The sequence below is a fragment of the Urocitellus parryii genome, chromosome 15, assembly GCF_045843805.1.
Source record: "Urocitellus parryii isolate mUroPar1 chromosome 15, mUroPar1.hap1, whole genome shotgun sequence".
Taxonomy (NCBI): Eukaryota; Metazoa; Chordata; class Mammalia; order Rodentia; family Sciuridae; genus Urocitellus; species Urocitellus parryii.
In genome coordinates this window covers 46,497,283-46,520,185 of record NC_135545.1, presented here as the reverse complement: position 1 = coordinate 46,520,185, position 22,903 = coordinate 46,497,283, and the positions used below count along the sequence as shown (strand labels likewise).

Here is a 22,903-nt window from a genome sequence, read left to right as displayed (position 1 = left end):
ATAACTAATTAAAACAAATTTTAAAATTAATTTTTAAAAAGGGCTGGGGATGTGGCTCAGTGGGTAAGCTCCCGTAGGTTTAATACTCAATACCCACCCCCCATACCATACCAAATGTACCATACCAAATGGCAGATAATCAAAGAGAAATTCGCAACATAAACCTCCTCCCTGTATTTTTTTATATTTTCTTTTTAATTACCAAATCCCTCACCCATGCAACCCAAAATTAAAAAGAATTGCCCCAATTTATACCATAATTATCATTAACTTGGAATCTTTGGTTTCTGTGGCTTGTGCTTAAAATTTAGAAAGGCTTACTCCCCAACTTCTAAGACATAATCTCAAATTTAGATAAGTTACACACATTCATAATGGGGACCATTAGGCTACCAATAAAAATAAAATTATAACTCTAACTTTATAATCATGGTATAGCAGACTTTTCTAAACAATGTAACTAAAATAAGCTTGTAAAAATTGTGTATACATACAGAAAAATTTGAAAAACAAAATCAAAATATAAAAATGGTTATATTTGGATGATGGGACTATAGAGGATTTTAATTTTGTTTTATTTTTGCAACCAAAAAGAAAAGTTAAGTTGGACTTGTTTTCTCAGATTCTTCTTTATCTAGTCTCATAAAATCACCAAGATTTAGTCTATTAGACCACAACAAATAATAGAAACTGGAAAGGAACCTAAAATTTATTGATCACCTACTAAGACTTTTATATGCACTATTTCTTTAATCCTTATTATTGTCCCCATTTTACAGATGAGAAAAAGAAGCAGCTAGTAAGTGGCAGAGTCTACATTTGAGTCCAGACATACAGGATTCCACTGATTTTCTGGAAACACTTATTTTATTATATATGTACATTCATTCTTCCAAATACTTCTTTGTTTTGTTGACTCTTTGGATTTGTTCAGGGTTTGGGTTTTTTTTTTTTTATTTTTTGTTTGTTTTTGCAGTACTGGGATCAAATCCAGATCCTCACGCATGATAAGCAAACACTCTGCCACTTAGCTATCTTCCCAGCCCCGCAAAACTCATTTATTAAAAGATCTTTTCCTCTAGTTTTTGAATTCTTTCATACACATTTGACAGGAGGCACCATTTGCTAAAAGTCATATAGGTAGTATGCGATGGGATTTAAAATTCACACCATTCTGCCTACCTGAAAAAAAAAAAGAGATAATTATGGGATAATTAAAGATCCAGAGGAAAATTTATTGACCTCAATTAATAATATTCTGTAGGTCCAGAATTTTCATCTAAGTATTTCAAATTTGAGGGGACAGAAATAATTACATGTGTGTACACAGACACACATTTACACATTATTACAGTAGGCAGAGATATATAGAATTTAAGAAATGGAAGGAATTGTGAACGAGAAAGCTTCAGACCCACACAGAGATGGCTATGCTAAAATTCATACCCAGTCCTGATTCCCAGGCAAATGCTCAATTCAAGGACCAAGAAATTAATTCATTTTCTTCAGCATTTCAAGTCTCAGGTTAAGGTCTTCCAAGTCAACCTCTTCGGAATCATAAGGGTCGATGGACGGGCTTGCTTGAGGTTTTACATCAGGCAAATTAGACAGCATGAAGTTATGGAAACCAATCTTGGTTCTTGATTCTGGTTTTGAAGAAGTTTGGGGGCTGAGTCCTGGACCTATGTATTTCAATATATGTAAAAAAAAGTCATAACAAGGCAGTCCTCCAAAAAAAATCCCAGCCTCAAAGAAAGAGGCTACTATTGCATTGTGAAGAAATTAAGAATATACTCTTTCAAAATATGCTGAATTGGTCTATTGATTATTTCAAGTTGAAATCACATGTAGCTTCAAAGAGGACTATTTGGCCCATCTTTTCCTACACGCAGCAAGTCATAAAGATTTTCTTGGATGTCCTTCCCAGTCCAAGCCACTAGACTCTGGTAACTGGGGCTTAGTGAACCTCAATAAATGCCTCTAAGTAACCCTTCCTTACCTTCCACTAGCTTTTATTTCCCACCCCATATACCTCTTAGTAATATCCCTAGAATTTACTACTCTCATCCAAAGATCCATTTGTCCTGTCATTCCTGCAAATTTATTTTCTTTGTCTAAAAAAGTATATAAGCATTATGCCTTGGCATAATTGAACTTTACTCTCTAATGTGCAAAAGTAATAAATCTTGGGGCTGAAGTTGTAGCTCAGTGGAAGAGCTCTTGCCTAGCATGCGTGAGGCACTGGGTTTGATCCTCAGCACCACTTAAAAATAAATAAAGGCTTTGTGTCAATATACAATTAAAAATTATAAACAAATAATTCATGTTGCTTTTATCTTATTAATCAGATCTTATGCTAATTCAGTTTCTAGACCCAGCCCAAAAACCCATCTAAGAACCTAGGGTTGGGAGAGGGGATCACTCCCTCCCCTACAATGGCTTTTAAGAATGCAGCATATGCTATGACTGGAAAACTTAACAATTCTCCCTTCATGCAACAGGTGGTATTGTTTATCATTTGCTGGCAATCTTCTTTAAGGTTCACTGGAGCTTTTAACGAAGGCACAATTTTCAAAATATGTGACAGGACGATCTCTTATAATATTGGTTCTTTGTGTTAAAGACTCCCGAAATCTGATGAAAGCAATGAATTCTTTCCCTTACATATCCAAAATTGTGCCTCTCACTTAGTGGACTCTATGCCAAGAATCCCTGGTCTAATGCAAACAAAGTTATTCACATTAGAGGCCTTGCCACAGGAACTCTGTATACTTGCATTAGACCAAGTTCCCAGAAGTGAGGCCTCTAATGGGAGTAGTTTTATTTTCCTATTAACTTTTAGCTGCTAATTTTTTTGGGGGGTGGGCACCAGGAATTGAACCCAGGGTCACTTGATCACTGAGCCACATTTCCAGTCCCATTTTGTATTTTATTTAGAGAAAGGGTCTCACTGAGTTGCTTATTGCCTCATTGTTATTAAAGCTGGCTTTGAACACACAGTCTTCCTGTCTCAGCCTCCCAAGCTGCTGGGATTATAGGCATGCAGCAACATGCCTGGTTTAGCTACTAATTTTTAAGTCTGAACATTGGAAGGTCTATACCTCCTGAATTGTATCATGGATTTCAAAACACTATCCACATCCATGATGAAAACTGTTAGCTACTATAAAGGAACAACTGTACCCCTGGTAAATCACTAATATACTTCTCTCACCAGTGTAGACATAGTCTTTTTTAAAAAAATATTTATTTTTTTAAGCTTTTTAGGTGGACACAATATCTTTATTTTGTTTTTATGTGGTGCTGAGAATCGAACCCAGTGCCTCACGCATGCTAGGCGAACGAGCTACCACTGAGCCACATCCCCAGCCCCCATAGTCTTATAATAATTGAAATAGGGGCTGGGGTGTGGCTCTGTGGAAGAGCACTTGCCTAGCATGTGTGAGGCACTGGGTTCAATTCTCAGCACCACATATAAATAAATAAATAAATAAATAAATAAATAAATGTCCATTGAAGACTAAAAAGTTATTTAAAAAATAATTTTTCAAATATCTTCAGTGAATAGCAAGCAACTCCAACTTCCGACAGCATTTTCTATACTTACTAGGAACTAGTGAGGGAAGCAAATCATTCTTCTTATAGTCATCATTCTGAAAGAAAAAAAATCACTAGGAAGTGAATAGTTTGAGTTACAAATGCATATATTTTTCACACAGCAAGTCTTCAATAAGTATTTCTTAAAATTAACTTGAAATTAACTAGTACAATCAAGCTTCCTTCTTGTTTAGGGTAAAAATTTTTTTCTCTTAATTAAAAAAAATAATTTATTGTCAACAAAGGTGATATATACAACAGGAAAAGAGGTGAAAGAGAGAGTGGGGGTGAATGGAGCCCCTCTGCAGGGATGGAGTGGGAAGAGGTAATGGAGGCCTCCTAGTGTAGAATCCTAAACAAGTGGGGGAGGAGAGGTATCCCCCGAGGTAGTGGGACTCAGTTCAAACCCCCTGATGACCACCTCTGTGTAAGGCACTGTGCCAGGGGAGAATGGTGGGGAGCCAAGAGAGCGCTGGAGGAGGTGCAGGGGACAGAGGTGTGGGTCAGTAAAGGACTAGGGTAAGTGTTCTCCACTGGCCCAATGTCCTACCACATGACAGCCTCGGCCACCCGCTACCTGGGATCCGGCCTCAGACCCAGCCAGGGGCAGGCATCCTCCAGTGCTCTGAAGCAAGAGTGGATAGGCACTGCCCTACCCCTCCCTCCTGCCCTGGCACCTGGTTTTAAAACTCTGGGTGGCTGAGCTAGGGTAAAATTTTTTTTAAATATATTGTTTAATTGTCAGTGGATCTTTATTTTATTTATTTATATGTGGTGCTGAGAATCGAACCCAGTGCCTCACGCATGCTAGGCAAGCGCTCTACCACTGAGCCACAATCCCAGCCCTAGGGTAAAATTTTTTAATACCTATGGGAAGAAAGTCTTACGAATGACTAGGGGGTTTGCTTCTTCTGTCACCTGTGACCTTTTATAAGAACCAAGAAAATCTTTTATCTCTGGGCCTGAACATGCTATTTGTAAAAATTATTTAGTTTAATAAAATCAGAGAACTCTTCTTCCAAAAATAAATGGTGAGATAAAAAAAAGGAAGAATAGGAAGAAGGGTTATAGATTAAAGATTTAAAATATATATCAACCAAATACAATGTGTAGATCTTTTTGGATCTTAATTTGAATAAAATAACTGCACAAATTGTACTTGTGAGGGAGACTTAATATAGATATTAATATGATATTAAGGAGTTATTTTCATTATACTGAACATAATGACACTTTTTTTTTTGAGAGAGAGAGAGAGAGAGAGTGAGAGTTTTTTTAATATTTATTTTTTAGCTTTCGGCGGACACAACATCTTTGTTTATATGTGGTGCTGAGGATTGAACCCGGGCTGCATGCATGCCAGGCGAGCGCGCTACCGCTTGAGCCACATCCCCAGCCCAATGACACTGTTTTATATTATAAAAACAAAGTATATGTGTTAGAGCTACATATAGTCATGTTCACATGACAATGCTTCAGTCAAGAACTGACCACAACATTGTAGTACAAGGCATTACTCACATGTATGCGGTATAAACAAATCTCCTGCACTGACAGTTATATAAAAGTACAGCATATACAATATGTACAGCACATAATACTTGATAATGAGTATAAATGACTATGTTTTTAATTTACATATTTACTATACTGTATTTTTGTTATTTAAGTTCAGTATAAAACAATATTCTAAGCTATGCTGGCAGCAGCCTCATATATCTTGAGTTTATTTATTTATTCTAATTTATTATACATGACAACAGAATGCATTTCAATTCATAGTACACAGAGCACATTTTCATGTCTCTGGTTGTACACAAAGTAGAATCACACCATTTGTGTCTTCATACATGTACTTGGTGCAATGATGTCCATCTTATTTCACCTTCTTTCCTACCCCCCTGCTTCCTCTCTTCCTCTCCCTCCCTTTTGTCCTATCTAAAGTTCCTCCATTCCTCTCATGCTCTACCCATCCCCATTATGGATCAGCATCCTCATATCAGAGAAAACATTCAGCATTTGGTTTTTTGGGATTGGCTTACTTCACTTAGCATAATATTCTCCAACTCCATCAATTTACCTGCAAATGCCATGATTTTATTCTCTTTTAATGCTGAGTAATATTTCATTGTGTATATATAGCTCAGTTTCTTTATCCATTCATCTACTAAGGGCATCTAGGTTGGTTCCACAATTTAGCTATTATGAATTGTGCTGCTATAAACATTAATGTGACATCATTACTATAGTATGCTGTTTTTAAGTCCTTTGGGTATAAACTAAGGAGTGGGATAACTGGGTCAAATCTTGGTTTCATTCCAAGTTTTCCAAGGAATCTACTGAATCAAGAGGTCATGTCAAGGGCTGTGATTGTAGCTTACTGGTACAGCGCTTGCCTCGCACGTGTGAGGCACTGAGTTGGATCCTGAGTACCACATAAAGATAAATAAATAAAGGTATTGTGTCTATCTACAACTAAAAAATTATTTTAAAAAAAGAAGGCCATGTCAAAAAGAAGGGAATGATATTGGTCAAATTACATTGCTATATTGTATGTACATATGTAATATGTAACAACAAATCCCATCATATGTACAACTATAATGCACCAATAAAAATGTGGAAAAACATTTTTTAAATTAAAAAAAGAGGCCATGTTAAGTTATTGGCCTAAACCACCTAGGTTTCTGTAGCTACACTCCATGATGTTTGCACAACAATGAAATTGCCTAATGACATTTTTCAGAATGCATCCTGTCATTAAGCAACACATGACTATACCAAAATAACTACAGTTGAAATTTTATAATGTCTGAGATTTATAATGTCTGTCTCTTCTCCCATCCTTCTCTAAACAATGTTAGAAAAAGACAAAGGGACAAAATAAGACAAACAGAATGTCAAGAATGGTTGAAAATTAATGATGGTTACATGGCAATTGACTATATTATTCAAATTTTATATATACTTAAAATTGTCCATAATAAAGTTTGTTTATTTTTAAATCAGAGGACATATATTCCAATAATAGAAGATAAAAAATACACAAGGTGTAGTTTAGACAAATACTTTTAACAAGCAAAATCAGAGTTAGTTTATGTCTAAAATATAAAATCTTAGAGAAAAGAACTTTGGAGTAAAAAATGCCTATAAGCGCCAGCGCTGAGGTGCATGCTCGGGAGGCTGAAACAGGAGGATGGTGAGTTCAAAGCCAGCCTCAGCAATGGTGAGGTGCTAAGCAACTCAATGAGACCCTGTCTCTAAATAAAATACAAAATAGGGCTGGGTATATGGCTCCACTGAGCGTCCCTGAGTTCAATCCCCGGTATTCAAAAAAAAAAAAAGACTACAAGGTGAAAAAGAATAAAAGCATTTTTCTTTACATAGCTGAATGAATAAAGAATAAAGAAAAGTAATGTCTATGGTTCTTTCATTTTTACCTATTTGACCTCTCCAGATTTACGTATGCAAAGTTGTTGTTTAAGTTCACTATAAAACAATATTCTATGTTATGCTGGCAACAGTCTCATATATCTTGAGTTTATTGCATCTCTTTTTAAAATTTATTTATTTATACATGACAACAGAATGCATTTCAATTCATAGTACACATATAGAACACTTTTTAAAATTATTTTCAACATGAAAGTAAATTGGTTTCACTATATATGAATTGAATATATCTAATCTGACCTGAGTTTAAATCACTGTACATGAAGGATTTTCAAATGTGTTCAGCTTGTAAGAATGTTCTTTTCAGGGTAGCTGGGGCTGTAGCTCAGTGGTAGAGCACTTGCCTAGCATGTGTGAGACACTGGGTTTGAGCCTCAGCACCACATAAAAATAAATAAATAAAATAAAGATATTGTGACCATTCACAACTAAAATAAATAAATAAAATGTTCTTTTCAGTGTATATTGTGGTATCATCCAGAGGTTGATAAGAGACAATAGCTTTCTTTACTCATGACTTCAGAATAAAAACACACCAACATCAACTAAATGATTGTAAATACCTCCCTGGCCTTAAGATCATTTTGTTCTCCAAAAGGCCCAGCTAGAAGTGTAGTTTAACACCCATGCAGTCCCATTTCAATTTCAGTTTCCATATCTGTACTGACCTGTCTTTCAGGAGGAAAAGACGGGAAACAAGGGCCTGGGGATGGCACATGTAGGGGCCCTGGTGCAGATATCGGCAAAGCCCCAGGTGGATCACCTGCTCTCACTGCAGTGCTATCTCCTCTGCCAAGGGCATCTTTCTTGACATCCTCTGTAAATCCAACACAGACCAGGTCCGCTGGGGCTTCAGCCTTAGACAAGAGGATAAGAATCCCATCAAGTTTGCAATTTATTATACACTTATGTATTTGCATACTTATTACATATTAAACACTCTTGGAAGTACAGGGAAGAAGTAATGCACAATGCAACAATGTTCCAGCCTTTATGAAGCTTACAGTCTAGTCAGTGACAGTTAAAAGAAAACTTAAGTTTTTCTGGTCGACTGTCTTCTTTTTTTTTAAATTTTTAATTTTTATTTTATTTATTCTAATTTGTTACATTTGACAGCAGAATGTAATTAACTGTCTTCTTCTTTCTTCCAATGACTTTGTTTTGAGTACCAAAGAGGTCAGGCACTGTGGTACACCAATTAAGAGTAATATGCAGGGCTGGGGCTGTAGCTTAGTGGCAGGGCACTTGTTAGGCACTGGGTTTGATCCTTAGCCCCACATAAAAATAAACAAATAAAATAAAGGCTTTTTGTCCATTTTTTAAAAAATTTAATAAGAGTAATATGTAGGTCTGGCGTTGTGACTCAGTGGCAGAGCACTTGCCTAGTACGTGTGAGGCACTGGGTTCAATCCTCAGCACCACATAAAAATAAATAAATAAAATAAAGGTATGTGTCCATCTGCAACTAAAAATATTTTTCAAAGAAGAGTAATAAGTAAATATGTATATATATGTCTAAATAAAGTTTATTAAACTTGAGCAATGATAAACTCTGGATTTACTAGTTCACTTGACAAAGTCTCTTGACCACCTAATATAAGCCAGCAATAGTTGCTGGGGATGCAACAGTGAACAAAACAGACAAAAGTGCCCATCCTCAGAGACGTGACTTTCTAGCTGGGGAGACAGATAACAAACAAGATCATTAAGTGAGTTACACAGTATGTCAGATAAGAAACAAGTGCACTAGAGAAAAAATATAGAGAACTACAGAGGGAAGAGTTTGAGATTTTAGAGAATGTAGCTAGGAAGGATCTTGAGAAGAGAACATTTAAATACAGACTTGAAGCAAGTAGGGAGGGACCAGGTAGATATATAAAAAATACAGAGTACTGGAAGGGAGTACAAAGGTCCTGAGGTGGGAAAGTACCTTGTGTGTTTGAAGAAGTGTAAGGAAGGAGGCCAGTATGGCTGAGGCAGAGTAAACAAGGGAAGAGTAGAGAAAATGAGGCCAGAGAGACAAGAGACAGGAGGTGTACATAGCCTTGTCAGTCACGAGAAAGACATTCCATATTATTTTAAGTGAAATAAAAATCCACTGGAGGGCTTCAAAGGCAAAGGAGTGACCTGATCTGACTTAGATATAAAGATCTTTGATGCCATATTAAGTATCAATTATTGGGGATCAACGGTAGAAGCAGGAAACGCAGTTAAGAGGCTATTGTAATAATCTAAATAGGAGGAGATGATTGCTGATTAGACCAGAATACTGGCAGTGGAAATGGTGAGAAGCGGTAACATTCTGAATATTGCTTGGAGGTGGGGGTTTAGAAAAAGAAGAGACAAGAAAAATATCAAGCTTTTTGTCCCAGCATAGAATTACCATTAACTGTAGAATGAGTAGGGTGGTAGAGGGATGAGAGTCCTTTTGGACATGTTCAGTCTGAGATGCTTCTGAAACATCCAAGTGTTTCAGATATTAAAACCGCAGGTGGATGGATATATGAACTGGAATTCATACGAGCCTAGAAGTCTTGGCTAATGGTATGTAGAAATTCCCACCATAAAGAGATGTAGGGGCTAGGGATTGTGGCTCAGCGATAGAGTGCTCGCCTTGCACATGCGAAATTCTGGGTTTGATCCTCAGCACCACATAAAAATAAATAAGTGAAATAAAGTTATTATGTCCAACTACAACTAAAAAATAAATATTAAAAAAAAGAGATGCAGATTGAGGGGCTGGGGCTGTAGCTCAGTGGTAGAGCACAGCTTGTGCTTGAACCCATTGCCTAGCTTGTATGAGGCAATGGGTTCCATCCTAAGCACCACATAAAAATCAACAAATAAAATACAGGCATGCTGTCCAAACAACTACCAAAAAAAATTTTTTAAAGAGATGCAGATTGAGCATCCCTAATCCAAAAAACCCCAAACCAAAACATTCTAAGTACCAACATGATACCATAAATGGAAAATTCCACACCTTACCTCACTTGATGGGTCACAGTCAAAACACAGGCACACTAAAAATATTGTATAAAATTACACTCAAGGGGTTGGGGTTATGGCTCAATGGTAGAGCTCTAACCTAGCACATGCAAGGCCCTGGGTTTGATCCTCAGCACTACATAAAAATAAATAAGTAAAATAAAAAGTTATAAAAAATATTGCATACTCTTTAAAAATAAAATAAAATTACATTCAAGCTATGTGTATAAGGTTTACATAAAACATAAATGAATTTCATGTTAGACTTGGGCCCCATTCCTAAAATATCTCATTAGGTACATGAAAATATTCCAAAACCCCCAAACATCTGAAATGTGAAATATTTATGGTCCCAGTTATTCAAATAAAAGATCCTCAATCTCTATTGAAAACCACAAGGTTGGATGAAATCCTCTCTAGTGATTTTTTTTTTTTTGGAGGGTACTAGAAATTTAACCCAAGGATGCTTAACCACTGACCAATATCATCAGCCCTTTTTTATATTTTATTTTGAGACAGGGTTTCACTAAGTTGCTTAGGACTTCACTAAATTGCTGAGGCTGGCTTTGAACTTGTGATTCTCTTGCCTCAGTCTCCCGAGATGCTGGAATTACAGGAGTTCAGACTTTAGTGACATTTCATGTGGCTTTTGTTTCTTCAAAGTCTCTTTGTTTAAATTTTTACAACATGCCACTTTTCAACAACAATTCTTTGGACAAGAAAGAGAAAAAATAAAGAAGAGTTAAAGAGTTCCTATCAGCAGCAAAGCATCAGAAAAGATAAATATGCCCCTTAGTCACAATGTGGCACATTCCACATTAGCAATTTGAAGGCAGTGCAGTGGGAACACAGAGGATAGACCAGACCCCTTTGTTGCTTCATGTCCTCACTAACATAAGTTTGGCACCTGAGTATGAGACCATCTTTTTATAAAATCACAGGACACCACCTAAACAATCACTGGAAGCATTGGGAGAAATCCCTCTTAAGACAGTTCATGACCATCTTAGGGAGGATAGTCTACCCTCCATAACAATGAAAACTTGAAAATCAGATGGGGTAGTGCATGCCTGTAATCTCAGCACTTGGGAGGTCCCCCTGAACCCAGGAGTTTGAGACCATCCTGGATATCACAGACTCCATCTCAAAAAAAGAACAAAAACAACTAACTTGATTATATTTATTATGTGCTAGGTTTTACATTCCATTTAACTTCTTTATTTGTATGGGCCCATTTAATCACCTCAACAAATTTATGAGATGGGAACTATTATTATCCTCCTTTCTATAGTCCAAAGAACTGAGTCTTTGAAAGTTGCCTGAGGTCTCATGGTTAATAGATAGTGGACCTAAGATGTGAAAATGGCACATTTCACTACTGAAATAACACTCTTAAGACTACATGATACTGCTGTTTTCCTTTGCATCTTGTAGCCTTTATTCCAGGAACTTTTTATTAAAATGTAAAATATGAGCCCAGCATGGTGGAACTCGCCTGTAATTCTAGCGATCCAGGAGGCTGAGGCAGGAGGATTGCAAGTTGGAGGCCAGCCCAGGCAATTTAGTGAGACTCTGTCTCAAAATAAAGGTTTGTTTTTTTTTTTTAAAGAATTGCAAAACTTTATTTTTAAAAATGCCTTCACTACAAATTTAAAAATCTAAAGAAATTACTTTTCTCCACCACAAGAATAGTACTTAAATGTGGACTGCAAAGAAAGTTCTTAATTTAAAACAATAATTTTTAAATATCCATAGGCATTTAGTCCAATCTCCAATAGGCACTGCAATTCTCAGGCAGCCAAAGTACCAGGATTGGTAAAGCAATCTCCCCATCCAGAATTTATAGCTTCATTCCTATACTTAAATGAGGAGGGATAAAATGTATATGATCCACTATCCCCAATCTGTCACTCCTAGATGTGTCCCTGAAATTTTCACATGATGCAAACTTGAGTATTTCTTTCCCATTGATATTTTGGATTCATGACTATTACTCCTTTTTACTTTTTTTCCCATAAGAGACTGTAAACTTTCTTTGAATATAGTATAATATTGGTAAGTGACCAATGATATCTGTATTTACTGATTCATAAGTGTTTGAACTTTCAATGAGAATACCCCATGGGCACACTTCAGCTTTGATCCCGTAAGAAGAGAAAGGATAAAGGAACTCAAAGAAATCCAAGTCTTCCAGTTACAGTACAATCAGTTCCCGGATATAGGTCATATACCTAGAATTGCTGGTAGTTCAAATAAGGCCTTTGTTTAATTCTGACCTGCAGCCAGTATTCACTACAGGTTATAGCCACATCCTCAAAACTATGAATGGGGGCAGGGCTATAGCTCAGTGGCAGAGCACTTGCCTAGCATCTGTGAGGCACTGGGTTCAATCCTTAGCACTACATAAAAATAAACAAATAAAATAAAGGCATTTTGTCCTTCTACAACTACAAAAAAAGAAACCATGAGTGAACACAAAAAGCATGGAGAGCCATTACCACACCAACAATCTTCAGCTCTCACTTTGAGGTTACCACACAAAACAGGAAATTCCAAATAAAAAGTTTTTTAAAAGGGGTTGTAGCTCAGTGGTACAACACCCCTTGGTTCAATCCCCAGTACCACCAAAAAGTAAAAACCACAAAATAAATGCAAAATATGTCCAGGACAAAGTTGTGATCTTAAGAACTAAGAAATATTTGACATACTCCTTGATCTAACACCTTAAGTATCTTGATTTTTGTTTTCTCTTCTGTTGTTAACAATATATATGGGTCTATTAGGAATGATATGTGGGCACAGAAAAAGTTCAAATTTTACCTGCTTTACAATTTTTCTAGTAACTCTGGAAACTACATCTCTATAAGCAGAAAAAACTCTTCTGAAGCACAATAAAAATCTCAACCTCAAATCTTTTCTCTTTCTGTCTGTCCCTGTTTCTGTCTCTGTCTCCTAGGCTCAGGATTAAGCCCAGGGTCTTGTACACTCCAGGCAAGCATGGTACCATTCAACTACATCCCCAGCCCCCATTTTTCCTTTTTTTTTTTTTTTTATAATGGGGATTGATCCAGGGATGCTTTACATCTCCAGCCCTTTCTATTTTATATTTTGAGACAGGGTCTTGCTAAATTGCTTAGGACCTCGCTAAGTTGCTGACACTGGCTTTGAACTTGCTGTCTTCCTACCTCAGCCTCCCAAACTGCTGTTATTACAGGCATGTCCTACCATGCCCGGCTATTTTTCCCTTTAAAAAAGGGAGGGAGGGAGGGAGGGAGAGAGAGAGAGAGAGAGAGAGAGAGAATTTTAATATTTATTTTTTAGTTTTTTTGGTGGACACAACATTGTTGTTTGTACGTGGTGCTGAGGATGGAACCTGTGCTGCACGCATGCCAGGAGAGCGCTCTACCGCTTGAGCCACATCCCCAGCCTGTATTTTTCCCTTCTTGAAAGTACTCACCATAACGCTTGTCTTGGATGTATAGGGCACATTATAGTTCTTAGCAATTTCTACCAGGTACTGTTCCACTAGAACCTGGGGTAGAGTGTTCACATTTAATTTACACATTAGCTGCAAAATAAAAAGCACAACAGATTTACTTACACCCAAACTTATAAAATACAAAACAAAGAGATTAGGTGGTCTTTCAACTCCAAATCACTTTCTTCCCCATCTTTCTATTCTGTTGTCTAAGAGGTATAATTTTTAAATTTTTTTTTGTAGTTGTAGATGGACAGAATGTCTTTATTTTATTTGTTTATTTTTATGTAGTACTAAGGATTGAACCCAGTGCCTCATAGATACTAGGCAAGTGCTCTGCCACTGAGCCCCAGTCCCAACGCTAAGAGGTATATTTTTTAAGATGTATAATGTAGCCCCAAGAAGGGGTCCAACTTGTGAATGTATTATAGGACAGTGCTATCTTAGAGCTAAGGAATGTCAAACCAAACAAAGTTAAGAGAAAGAAAGTAAACCTAAGAAAAAAATATTTGAGCTGGGTGTGGTGGCACACATCTGTAATCACAGCAACTTGGGAGGCTGAGGCAAGAGGATTACAAATTTGAAGCAAGCCTCAGCAACTTAGTGAGGTCCTAAGCAACTTAGAGAGACCTTGTTTCAAAATTAAAAAAAAATAAAAAGGGTTGGTTTGTAGCTCAGTGATTAACTGTCCCTAAATTCAATCCCTGGTATCAAAAAAAAAATCAAGAATTCTGATTCTATGATAAGTATTTGAACTTTATTAGGGGTGATAAATGAATATATTTAACAACCAATAATAGACACTCTGAATAATGAAAATGTCCACCAGCCTGAAACAAATGTAATGGCCAGATCTCTGTAATCCAGCTGAAATGTCAGTCTTTAATTACTTATATGTGATCATCTGCTTAAAAGTTGAAATTTCTAATTTTCACTAGCTTCCTTCCAATTGGTAGGCGAGTTACACATAGGAAAATGTATGCTTTCTTAAAAAAGAAATCAATTCATGTTTTTTGGTGTTAGCTTTTCTCTTTTTAAATAAAGATCTGATTTTAATTCTCTAGTCTTAAGACTTAACCAAATTGTTCTGCCTCTAAAGCAAAATTCATTTGTCTACATCTTTTAATCTGCACAAAATTACATGTTTTTGAGTTTTCTCAGTTTCCTTAGATTCCTGGGTTTAGAAAAGTGTATGTCTCTGACTGGGTGCAGTGGTACATGCTTGTAATCCCAGTGATTTAGGAGGCTAAGTTAGAAGGATTCCAAATTCAAGACCAGCCTCCATAACTTGGCGAGATCCTATCTCAAAATAAAAATAAAAAGGGCTGGGGATATGGTTCCATGGTTAAACACTTCTGGGTTCAATTCCCAGTAGCAATGAATAAATAAATAAATAAGACAATAGAAAAGTGTGCATCTCTAGAAATGATACTACCTGAGAGTTGACAGTTCCAATTTCATTTGTTTGACAGAGTTGACCATACTTTTGGCTGTATTTTGCACACAGCTGATTAAATACCTGCAGAAAACCAACACCAAGAAAAAAGACAAAGTTCATGAAGTTATGGAAAATTTGCTTGAGATAAAGAACAATCTAAGAAAGCAAAAATCACTTCCATGTTACCTTTTGGAATTATGTTCTTTAAGCATCAAAACAACAATAACAAATGCTTTGTTTTTAAGTAGGCTGATAAATATAAAAGTTAAAACCACTAATTCTAAACATTCATCAAGTATAACCCTCCTCCCCAAAAGAAACCCACTTTTTTTGTGTGCATGTGTGGATATCGGGGATTGAACTCAGGGGCTTGCAACTACTGTGCCACATCCCCAGCCCAATTTTGTATTTTATTGAGAGACAGGGTCTCACCAAGTTGCTTAGTGCCTTGCTTTTGCTCAGACTGGCTTTGAACTCGTGATCCTCCTGCCTCAGCCTCCCCAGCCACTGAGATTACAGGCATGCACCACCGTGCCCAGCAAGAAATCCACTTTTAAGTTAATTTTTATTTACTTAAGGCCTGTATATTTTCTTCTACCATTCTATCATTCTTCAAGCATTTACTTTTCATTTAAAGATTAAGAAAAAAATCTTTTTTTTTTGGTCATCCCTTAAGAGAAGAAAGGGTTTTCCAAATAATCCCACAATTCAAACAAGTGACAACAGTGATACTCAAACCTATAATCATGACACAGGTAACTGAAACTTGTCAAACTTACTATTTTCAGCTCAGGTACTTCTGACTGCAGTCTAGGAGCTGCCCAGATTAGTGTAGATATGTATTCAGCCAGACCAGAATCTAGTTCCCTAAGGAAATCACAAAATTGTAAAACTCAGAGCTTCCTGTTTTCCTCTTTTTCCTACTTCTAATGTTCACAATACGATGGTAAATAAATTATTTTTTAAAACTAAAATTGGAATATAAACCTATATGTAAATATATATGTAAATACACACACAGGTATGTTTATACATAAAGTAACATATACATATACTTATGTAGACGAAAAGGAAAGATATCACAATTTTGTGTGTGTGTGTATGTGTGTGTATGTGTGTGGCAGTGTTGGGGATTGTGCATGCTAGACAAGCACTCTACTACTGAGCTACATCCCCACACCAAGACATCACAATTCTTATCTCAAGATTTGGAGATAGCATGATTATTTTGCCCTGAAAGGTAGTAACACTGCTGAATACACCTGCTAGTAGGGAACAAAGTATACATAATGGAGCTGCTAGAAGAAGTTCCTATGTGCCCAATTTGCTATAGTCTATTTGATGATCCTCAAACGTTACAGAAATTACTTCACTTGCACAATTTATGCAAAATATGCTCAGAAGGTATCTTATAGGGGATTGTGCAGGATGTGTTGCAGAGACCATCTCCATTCAAATATAACCATATATATACATATACATACACGTATGTTTATATGCACAGTTACTCAGAGATACTTATATAGACTGAAAAAGAGATATACTAAAATTCTTATCTCCAGATTTAATGATTATGGATTTTTTTCTGATTGTATATTTTCTGACTCTACCATAACTTTACATTATACCTTTACAGCTCAGAGGAAAAACATAACTATTTGTGTTTTTTTTTTAATGGCTCTTTGAACTAAAATATTTTCTTCTCATCGAGCAGAGGTAGTTCTTCCTGTGAAAGTTAGAGACAGCCAGGTGTGGTGGTGCACCTATAATCCCAGGGACTAGAAGGCTGAGGCAAAAGGATCACAAGTTCAAGGTCAGCCTCAACAACTTAGCAAGACCCTGTCTCAAAATAAAACATAAAAAGGGCTGGGGATGTGGCTCAATGGTTAAGCACCCTGGGTTCAATCCCCAGTACAAAAAGAGAGAGAGAAACAGAGACAGACAGACCGAGACAGAGAGAGTTCTTCAATGGTCCCAACAAGCTAGAATCCACACTCTCCCTTACCAAGTACAAGGAATGCCTTGTCATGTCACTCTTTTGAGTCTATGAAATGATGCACTCACTTTGTGGCCTGAATCAAGCTAAACCGAGCCAGTAGCAGGTCACAGTACAGTTCCAGAACCTCTAGGGCCTCCACAAGGTAGTCTTCCCGGATAATGTGCTCCACACGGATCCGGGCTCTCTCATCCTTCCCAGTGGCCATATGGTCTGCAACCTCCTTCTTTGCTCTCTGAGTCTGTTCAACTGCAGCATGAAGCCATATAGAAAAATGAATGTGTGACAGGCGCAGTGGTGCATTCCTGTAATCCTAGGGCTCTGGGGGCTGAGACAGGAGAATTGCAAGTTCAAAGCAAACCTCAGCAATGCAAGGCAGGCACTAAGCAACTCAGTGAGACCCTGTCTCTAAATAAAATACAAAATAGGGCTGGGGATATGTCTCAGTGGTCAAGTGCCCCTGAGTTCGATCCCCGATACAAAAAAAAAAAAAAAAAGTGTGGCTGGGGATGTCACTTAGTGGTAAAGTGTCTACCAGCATGTGAGAGGCCCTGGATTGATCCCTAGCACCAAAAAAGAGAAAAAAAAAAAAAAAAGAATCTGTAAAAAGAATAAAAAAAGAATTTTACACAATAGAGTAAAACAATGGTTTCATAAAAACAAATGCAGGTGGTAAATTATGTGTTTCAAACTAGATGTGGAGGGTCTTCAAAATCCCACTCCCAGATCAACAGCATTTGCATCATCTGGGAGCTTGTCAGAAATGCAAATTATTGGGCCCCACCCCAAAAATGCTGACTCAAAACTCCGGAATTAGAGTTGTAATAAGCCCTCCATGGGATTCTGACAACTGTTAAAAGGTTGAGAACCCCACTTTATGCTGTGACTTGATAGGTGGCCTTTATTTTCTCCTCTTAGGTTACCTTTATTTTATAAAATATTCCAAACTGAAAAATTATAATTTTTGTAATAAAAAAATTAGTTATTTTTAAAAGGAGAATGGGGGTTAGGAGTGTTGCTCAGTGGTAGAGCACTTACCTAACCACCCTCATCCCCAAATGCATGTGGTGTTTTACATTTGAAAATGTTTTCTTATAAACATTTCTATTTGATCCCAGTAACACCTGTGTGAGATTTGCATTGTTATTTGAATTTTAAAGTTGAGAAAACTGAGACTCCAAGGGGTTACATGGCTTGCCAATGGTCAAGTGATTAGGAATAGTTAGTTCAACTGGAACTCAAGGCCAAATCTTCAGTGTGCAAATTGCTATGCTTTTAACATTATTCCACAGGATGAACAAGAGATTGTTTTGGAAAGGTAACAAATGTAACCTGTCCCAGGCCAATCTATTGGGGGCAATAAAGGCTTACTCACTATCTTGTGTTATCAACTGAAAACTGAGTTTCAAGAAAGCATTTCCACAAGCCAAGAAAATCTCCAAGTCTCCAAATTATATACTCTGTCTGCCATACCCTAAAGATGATGCTCACCATCAAATCATGATTAGACAGAGTTGCTCTCACTGCAAAACATGTTGACATGAAACCACATTGAATCTGAAATAAACACAAAACTCAGTGCTTGGAAAGGAAATAGCCAAGTCCAAAGTAGACAAATGATTTCTTTAGACATCTCAGGGGAAAAAATCATAACAGAATTGGACTTGTTTCCTACAAATGCTAAACTGATGTTAAACCAACTCTAATACCAGCAAAAAAAATTTTTTTAGTTATAGATGGACACAATACCTTTATTTTATTTATTTGTTTTTATGTGGAACTGAGTGCATTATGAGGCTAGGCAAGAGTTCTATCACTGAGCTACAACCCCAGCCCTCAGCAAAAAATTTATTGTGTGCCTTCATAATATTCTGTGATACACAAAGAACCCTGGAGAGATATAGAAGGTCATAATTTTTGTCTCATTTCAAGAAGGAATAAATTTAGGTAAGACAGGGCTCATTTGTTCTAACTTATCTCACTCTTGTGCTCCATATTTAAATTTATTCATTTGCAAAAAGAAGATAAATATTTATATCTGAGCAATAATATGCATCACTGGATTGTTAGGGTCAAATAAAAGAACACAAATTCATGCTTTTGGAAATTATAAGTGCTGTGCACACCATCATTGTCATCCTTACTATTCAAAATAATGGGTACCACTGGGTTTGCCATAATTTGTTTTGGATAATTTCCTAGGACTCTGTTACCAAAATTGTGCCCCCAAACACTTGCATGATCTTGTTAGAGAATGCCCAAAAATCAAATTGGAAGTTTGAGTAACAGCTGCCTTCCCACTAATACATAATGGTATTTTAATATAACTATTTACTAAGCACTCAGAGAACTGCGTTATGTGCAATACTTATTTCATGTGAACACTTCTTATAATTGACAGATGTCAGTTTTTCAGTTAGTTGAGGAGTAATGGCTCATGTAACCCATGGGAATAAAGAAATAGTGGGGAAAAGAAAAAAATCAGTTTGACTTTAAGAAAGAAGATAGAGGGAGGGGAGGGGAGGGGGGATAGTAGGGGTTAGGAAAGGTAGCAGATTAAAACAGTCACTAATATGCCATTAGGTAAAAATGTGAGTATGTAACAGATGTGATTCTGCTATCTGTATTTGGGGGTAGAAATGGGAGTTCAAAACCCAATGGAGTCAAATGTATGAAAGATGATTTATCAATAGCTCTGTAATGTTTGGAACAATCAATAAAAAAAATAAATAAATAAAAAATTAAAAAAAAAAAAAAAGAAAGAAGATAGAACTTGTTTACATCATCCCTGCTTCTGGGTATAGCACTACTTGGGTCTGTCAACTGGGAGAAGGAACAGCGTTTTTTGTGTGTTTGAAAAAAGATAAAGAAGTCTTTCCAGAAAAAATTGCCCAGAGGGATCAAACTTAATGGCTACTCTACCTTGAAAAAGAATGATTAAAGAGGGCTGGGGATATAGCTCAGTTGGTAGAGTGCTTGCCCCTACATGCATAAGACCCTGGGTTCTGATCCCCAACACCACAAAAGAAAAAGGAGTGGAAATTGTTGGGTTGGGGTTTCAGCTTAGTGGTAGAGCACTTGCCTAGCATGTATGAGGCTCAGGGTTCAATTCTCAACACCATATATGAAAGCAAATAGATGAAATAAAGGTCCATCAACAACTAAAAAAAAAAAAAAAGACTAATTAAATTTCTCTGTCTTGGTGGCAGGTGGCGAGAAGTCCAGAAACTTGGAGATATCTTTTTACTTTTTATTTTATTTTTTTTTATTTTTATTTTTTTTTAAGAGAGAGGGGAGAGGGAGAGAGAGAGAGAGAGAGAATTTTCAATATTTATTTTCTAGTTCTCGGCGGACACAACATTCTTGTTGGTATGTGGTGCTGAGGATTGAACCCGGGCCGCACGCATGCCAGGCGAGCGCCCTACCGCTTGAGCCACATCCCCAGGCCCTCTTTTTACTTTTTAAACCTGTGGAAACTTTTAAAAATAATTCATACATTGTAAGAAATAATTCAGAGACACCTAGGGTACCCTTGTACTCAGGTTTCCCCAAAGGTAACATCTTGTTAAAGTGTAGTTCACTACTAACCTGGATATTGGTGTTGATATAGTCAAGATACAAAATGTGTTCAAAAACTTATTTTTAATACATTTATTTTGTTTTATTTTTATTTTTATGTGGTGCTGAAGATAGAACCCAGTGCCTCATGTGTACGAGGTAAGTGCTGTCACTGAGCTATAGCCCCAGCCCTAGAAACTTTTTAAATATATTGATCACCATAGTAAACATGATCGCATTTCCAATAGTCAGAAACTCTCCTTTAAATCCCCAAACTGCTAAATGAGATCTTAGAAAATAAATCAACTTGAGGATTTCACCAGGATCTAAGAGCCCGCATGCGGTGTTGCCTTGAGTGTTTACTTACTTTTCTTTTTTTTCAGGAGTTTTAAGCGATTGATAACCAGATGCAAGTTAACCCGGAGGCGATCAGCTTTGAAGGTAGAGCTGAACATTATTTCACCACAAGAGGAAGCAGTTCACGAGCCACCTCGATGAGCAAGCTTCCCAAAGAAAGAGAAAGTTATGAGTATTATGAGGGACTCATTCCAGTTTTCTGGCACCCATTTCAATAATACCCACGTAAGAAATTTCTGGTAGCTCAGCAATGGCCTGAATGTACTTGCTTCTCTGTGGACCATTCCTCAAAATGACTCGTGTAATTCAAATAAGGGTTAGGTTTCCTTCAACTTATTCAAATTGTTTTTACAACCACCTTTTAGAATTCTGCAAGGAGTTTTTAACAAAAATGGAAGTCTTTGGCAAATGTCTGAGGAAAGTAGACCAGAGAGGGAGACACTTCCCATTCCCTGCAAAGGACATATCAGTCCACAAAGGAATAAAGTATAAGGCCTCCTTTAAATAAAACATTCATGAACTTGTAAGGGAATTCCTCCATGGAATTGGAGAGGTCACATAACATTAAATGCATGTGGAAACAAGGACACAGAATTAGAGAAGTAGAAAAGACAGAAACTTGAAAATTGCATATTTCATTTGGACATTTAGAAAAGGTTTTGAAACATAATCAAATACCAGGCATCAATACATTTTTGGGAAAGCTAAACCCACTAAGTGTTTTTATGATTTCAATGTATGCTTGGGATTAGTTGTTTTTTTGTCTTTGGCAGAAAAGGATGGAAGTTCCTTTCCTTAAATACCACTTTACATGCTGAAGCATACATGCAGGAAGGTAAGACAGTATGAGAAAGGTGACCTAAGCCACCTACTTTTGTGATGACACACATTTTCACAAGTTACAGCACTCTTCTCTCATTTGATGTCAGATCAAGTTGGGATAGTTGTCTGTGCTTACTCTTTATTACAGTTCTAGAAAAATCATCAGTGAGGAATTAGGCAGGTCTCCTACCTGCTTAGGAAGAAGAATAACCAGCATAGCAAGATTCTGCTATTGCTGTTGTTTTCCTTCCACTAGAGAAAATCAAGCTCTCCCATCACAAAAATTCTGTCTGCACACAACAAAGGAATTCGATAGGCATCCAGGGAATGGAAAGTGGATAAAACAAAATTCTAGCCAGGCACAGTGGCACACGCCTGTAATCCCAGCGGCTTGGGAGGCTAAGGCAGGAGGATCGTGAGTTCAAAGCTAGTCTCAGTAATGCGTGAGGTGCTAAGCAAGTCAGTAAGACCCTGTCTCTAAATAAAATACAAAATAAGGCTGGTGATGTTGCTCAGTGGTTAGTTCCCCTGAGTTCAATCCCCAATACTCCCCCCCAAATAAAATAAAAAATAAACTGTGTTAGTTTACTTATCATTAATATTCCTGTTAAACTGTTCCTATAGAAGTTCCTACCGTCAAGATGTACCACCAAACAAATGAGGATTGCTGGAAGAGTTCTGGAATAGGATACAGACAGCAGAGATGAGAACCACCCTTTAGGGACTGGCACACCAAAACAGGAAATCAATTATGTTTCACCAATCAGAATGTCCTGTTTTTAAAACAGACATGCCTTGGCATTACATCATTGTGTAATGGCTGGTAGCCAAAAAACTTTTTTGTTTGAATCTACCTGTGCCTGCTCTTTTAATTTGTACAAAATACAACTCTCTGAGTGTGTATCTTGATCTAGGAGAAAATGGCTGTCCTTGAATACACCTGAATTGTTGGAGAGTTTCTATCTTGGCAGTTTTAATGTCAGTTTAGTGAACTAAGCAATGAACTAGAAACCAGGATGCCAGTTAGAGCTAGAATGGGTTCACTGAGTGACCACAGGACTTCCTTCTTGGCCAAACTGAGAAAGAGACTGCCATAAATAATATTAATATTCATAAAACAAAGCTCTCTGCTGACTGAGTTGACAGTGGTAGCCTTGCTGTTTTACCCAGTGGTTGTGTGTGTGTGTTGCTCCATAAATTTGAAGATTCTTTGTGT

General features: G+C 37.0%; 1 protein-coding gene across 4 annotated transcripts in view; it reads right to left on the bottom strand.

The window, feature by feature from the left end:
• Positions 1-812: 812 nt before the first annotated feature.
• Positions 813-22,903, bottom strand: part of LOC113190132 (IST1 homolog) — a 25,197-nt gene continuing 3,106 nt past the window's right edge. For 2 of the 4 annotated variants that reach the window (XM_026399289.2, XM_026399288.2), the window contains exons 2-9: positions 20,876-21,011; positions 17,019-17,199; positions 15,734-15,821; positions 14,952-15,035; positions 13,496-13,606; positions 7,719-7,907; positions 3,608-3,653; positions 813-1,682 (exon numbers count right to left, since the gene is read on the bottom strand). In XM_026399289.2, the coding sequence (XP_026255074.2) occupies positions 1,492-1,682; positions 3,608-3,653; positions 7,719-7,907; positions 13,496-13,606; positions 14,952-15,035; positions 15,734-15,821; positions 17,019-17,199; positions 20,876-20,963 (978 nt within the window). In that variant the 5' untranslated portion in view covers positions 20,964-21,011 and the 3' untranslated portion in view covers positions 813-1,491. Of the gene's footprint in view, positions 1,683-3,607; positions 3,654-7,718; positions 7,908-13,495; positions 13,607-14,951; positions 15,036-15,733; positions 15,822-17,018; positions 17,200-20,875; positions 21,012-21,737; positions 21,838-22,321; positions 22,366-22,903 lie in introns of all 4 variants that reach the window. The other 2 variants (XM_026399287.2, XM_026399286.2) reach the window with 2 other exon arrangements.